Source organism: Lemur catta, chromosome 17, assembly GCF_020740605.2.
Source record: "Lemur catta isolate mLemCat1 chromosome 17, mLemCat1.pri, whole genome shotgun sequence".
Taxonomy (NCBI): domain Eukaryota; kingdom Metazoa; phylum Chordata; class Mammalia; order Primates; family Lemuridae; genus Lemur; species Lemur catta.
In genome coordinates, this window is record NC_059144.1 from 51246291 (window position 1) to 51249456 (window position 3166).

Sequence of the window (3166 nt, forward strand, 5' to 3'; positions counted from 1 at the left end):
GCTGTGGGGCCTGGTGTGGCCGCACTCCCCCGTCCGAGGACCCCAGGATCATGTGCGTGACCCGCTGGCGGGAGTGAGGGCGGGTGAGACCCCGAGAGGCCTATGGTGAGCGGCCGCGGGCCTCTGGGGAGGGGGCTTACTTGGGCCGAGTGGCTGGGAGCAAGCACAGCCCAGGAGACGCTGCTTGTCCCCCTGCGCCCCGCTGGGAAATCCCCTGCTGGTTCCCATCACGAGGCCGGCTGTGGGTGCATGTGCCCTGGCCTTCCCGGCACTGCGGGAGGGGTCTCCTGGTGCTGGGCACCCTTTCCTCCCTCAGGGTGCTGAGGCTGAGCTCTGGGGGGGCGGTGCAGACAAGACCTCTGGGACTCCCCGGGCAGCCAACCTGCCCACCTGGGGCATTGCAGGTGCTGATGTCCCTTCAGCAAGGCCAGCTGGGCTGCTCAGGGTCAGCCTCTTGTTCTCACTGTGACCTCTGACCTGCAGCAGGCAGAGGGGGTGACGTGGCAATTCTTGAACTCACCAAATTGGCCGTTATGTGTTGGGGGGAGCAGGTTACAAGAAGGGGGCCACGGCAAACCGTATCTGCTCTTCCAGCCACAGCTGCTTCGTGCTTGGGCAGGACCCTCCCCCCAAACACTCGGCTCTAGGTGAGGGTTGGGGTGCTGCTTGTTTACCTCCCCTGCCTGGGCTGGGAAGCCGAGTCCTGTCATCTTGGTCGGTTCGCATGATTAATTTTCCAGCCCCAGATTGGCTGTCTGCCTCTTCCCTGGGGCAGGTTTAGGGGGCTGGCCCCTTTGGAGTGGCTGGGAACCTGGGGCTAGTCAGCTGTCACCTGGTGTTTGGGCTTCCTGTGTGATCCAGTCCGCTCTGCCCTGGGTGGGTGGGTGCTCACAGGGGCAGGCGGCTTTTGAAATTGGGACCTCATGTCGTGACTCCCTTCCTCCCCTGTCTTTTCTGGGGTCTCCCCAGCCTTCCCCTTCCAGTGGGGTATGTGGCTTGGAGCTCTGAGCCCTTGCCCCTGCCTCAGTTGGCTCGGGGGTGCAGGAAGACCCCAGTTCCCGTCTCTGTGAGCTGATTGTGATGAGTTGCTGGTGGTGGGCTCTGCCCGGCCACAGAGAGGAGCAGTGAGGGTCTGCCCCAGCCCCCGCGTGTGCAGCCTGTGCTCTGGGCACCCAGAGGGGACCAGTGTGTTTGGGAGCTGCGGGGTTGGGTCAGCATGGCCAGGAGTGAGGCTGTACTGGGGGGGCCTTCCTGCTGTACCCCACTAAGAGCTGGCCCCACTCCAGCTGTACAGAGCCAGGTGGGCCCTGCCCTGGGCAGTTTTGTGGGTACAGCGTCCCTTGCTGGCCTCACTGGCACACAGACCACAGAGTCAAGCCCTCCTGCTACTGGACCTGTCCCTTCTGTCTCCTGAGGGGGGCTCTTTAGGTCTCAGTGAAATGGCCTCCCCAGCCCCTCATCACTCACCCTGCAAATCTTTGCACAGAGCATGGAGCTGTCCGGTTTGCAGGCCTATCTCTTGTCTCAGGGATTTATCCGTTCTGGCCTATGCCTGGAGCCCTTGCTGGGCTGTGACAGTTCCATTTTATGCAACTGAGATCCCCGGCGTGCGGGCACGGGGTGCACCTTCTACGGTGGCTGAACCAAAATGCAGGCCGGGCTGCTCCCTGTGCTGGGAGGCCAACGTGGCGTCTCCTCCAGGGGCCCCCCAGGTCTGTGCTCTGGGCGCTCCTGCTGGTGCTGCTGGGGACCGCGCCAGGCCGGGCTCGGCCCCGCTCCTGCAGCGTCCCCGACGTGCTCCGCCACTATCGCGCGGTCATCTTCGAGGACCTGCAGGCCGCCATGAGGCGGGTCGGGCCGGGGCCCACAGGGATCTCGCCAGGCTCTAGACACCTGCACTTCGTCCGGAAAGACCTGACAGGAGCCGGGGGCTCAGGGCGGCAGGAACGGCCTGGGGTCTCCTGCGGCGCCCAGAAGGTACGGGGGAGGCGCACCCGCCCACGCCCGCCTGCCCCTGCCTGGGGCCTCCAGATGGGGCTCGTTTCCCAGCCCCTCCCGCCCTCACTCCCCTCCCCCCGCTTTCCTCTCTTCCCTCCCCAGGAGCACAGTATCCTCCTGTCCATCGCGTCCCTGGGTCGGACCCTGCGCGGGGCGGCGGCCGGGGGCCGCCGCGGGGCCCTGGAGAAAGCAGCCTGGACCGTGGCTGTGCGCACCGAGGCGGTGATGCGGCGCCACTGCAGGACGCTGCGCCAGGTGTGCGTCCCGGGTGTGAGCCAGTCCAGACCTTCCCCTGACCCCGCAGGGCCGCTGCGCCTCTCCTGGCTCCACGGCCTGGGGGCTCATGTCGGACCCACCGGCCCTGCTGCGACTCCCTTCCCCAGGGGGTGGGCGCGGGGGCCGTGCGCACTCGCTGACCGCCCGGTCCCCGACAGCGGATCCGGCGGCTGGAGACGCGCCCGGCCCGGCGTCGCGGCGGCCAAAGGCAGCTCCTGCTGCGCGCCCTGGACGCCGTCGCCACCTGCTGGGAGAAGCTTTTCGCGCTGCGCGCCGCGGCCACCGGGGTACCCTAGCGCGGCTCGTCCGGGCCCTGCGCGGGCGGAGAACTAGCGGGGCTGCTGCGGCAGAGCCTGGAGAGGAGCCTCGTTTTGTTGACGCCTTTTGGGCGACCTCAGCCCCTCCCTCGACGCAGCCCGCGCTCCCCGTAGGGCCCGGGATGCGGAGCCGTGAGCCCCGCCGGCCGCGGCTGGGTCCCGGAGGTGGCTCGCCCTCCACGCGCGGGGCGAGACCTCAATAAACGGAGCTGGTGCTGCGGGTCCTGTTCTTCTTCCCTTCGCCCGCGTGGCCGTGGGCCTGCGCCGCGATGGGGCGGGTGGGGGCGCGGCACTCCCGCGCACCTGGGCAGAGGCGGGGCGCCCTCCCAGCCTCGGGCGGCAGGGGGCGGGCGCGGGACGCTGCACGCGGCCCAGGCTGGGTCGGCTCCGAGCTGGGGGCGGGGGACTCCTGGGGCCCCTAAAACGTCATGTATCCGTCCTGCTCCGCTGTGGACCTAACAGGGGAGGGGGTGGAAATGGAGGGGAGGGGAAGGCTGAACTTGGCGAATTAAGAGCAAAACAACCGGATAAAGGAAACAGGCCTGAAGGGAAGCTGGAGCCCGGCAAGGCCATTT

General features: G+C 67.8%; 1 protein-coding gene across 1 annotated transcript; it reads left to right on the top strand.

Annotated features, from left to right (window-relative positions):
- On the top strand, positions 1–2816 carry C17H20orf204 (chromosome 17 C20orf204 homolog). Its single transcript, XM_045529424.1, has 4 exons — positions 1–105; positions 1702–1977; positions 2101–2253; positions 2433–2816. The coding sequence occupies exons 1-4, from the start codon at positions 103–105 to the stop codon at positions 2568–2570; spliced, it is 570 nt and encodes a 189-aa protein (XP_045385380.1). The 5' UTR covers positions 1–102; the 3' UTR covers positions 2571–2816.
- Positions 2817–3166: the final 350 nt, after the last annotated feature.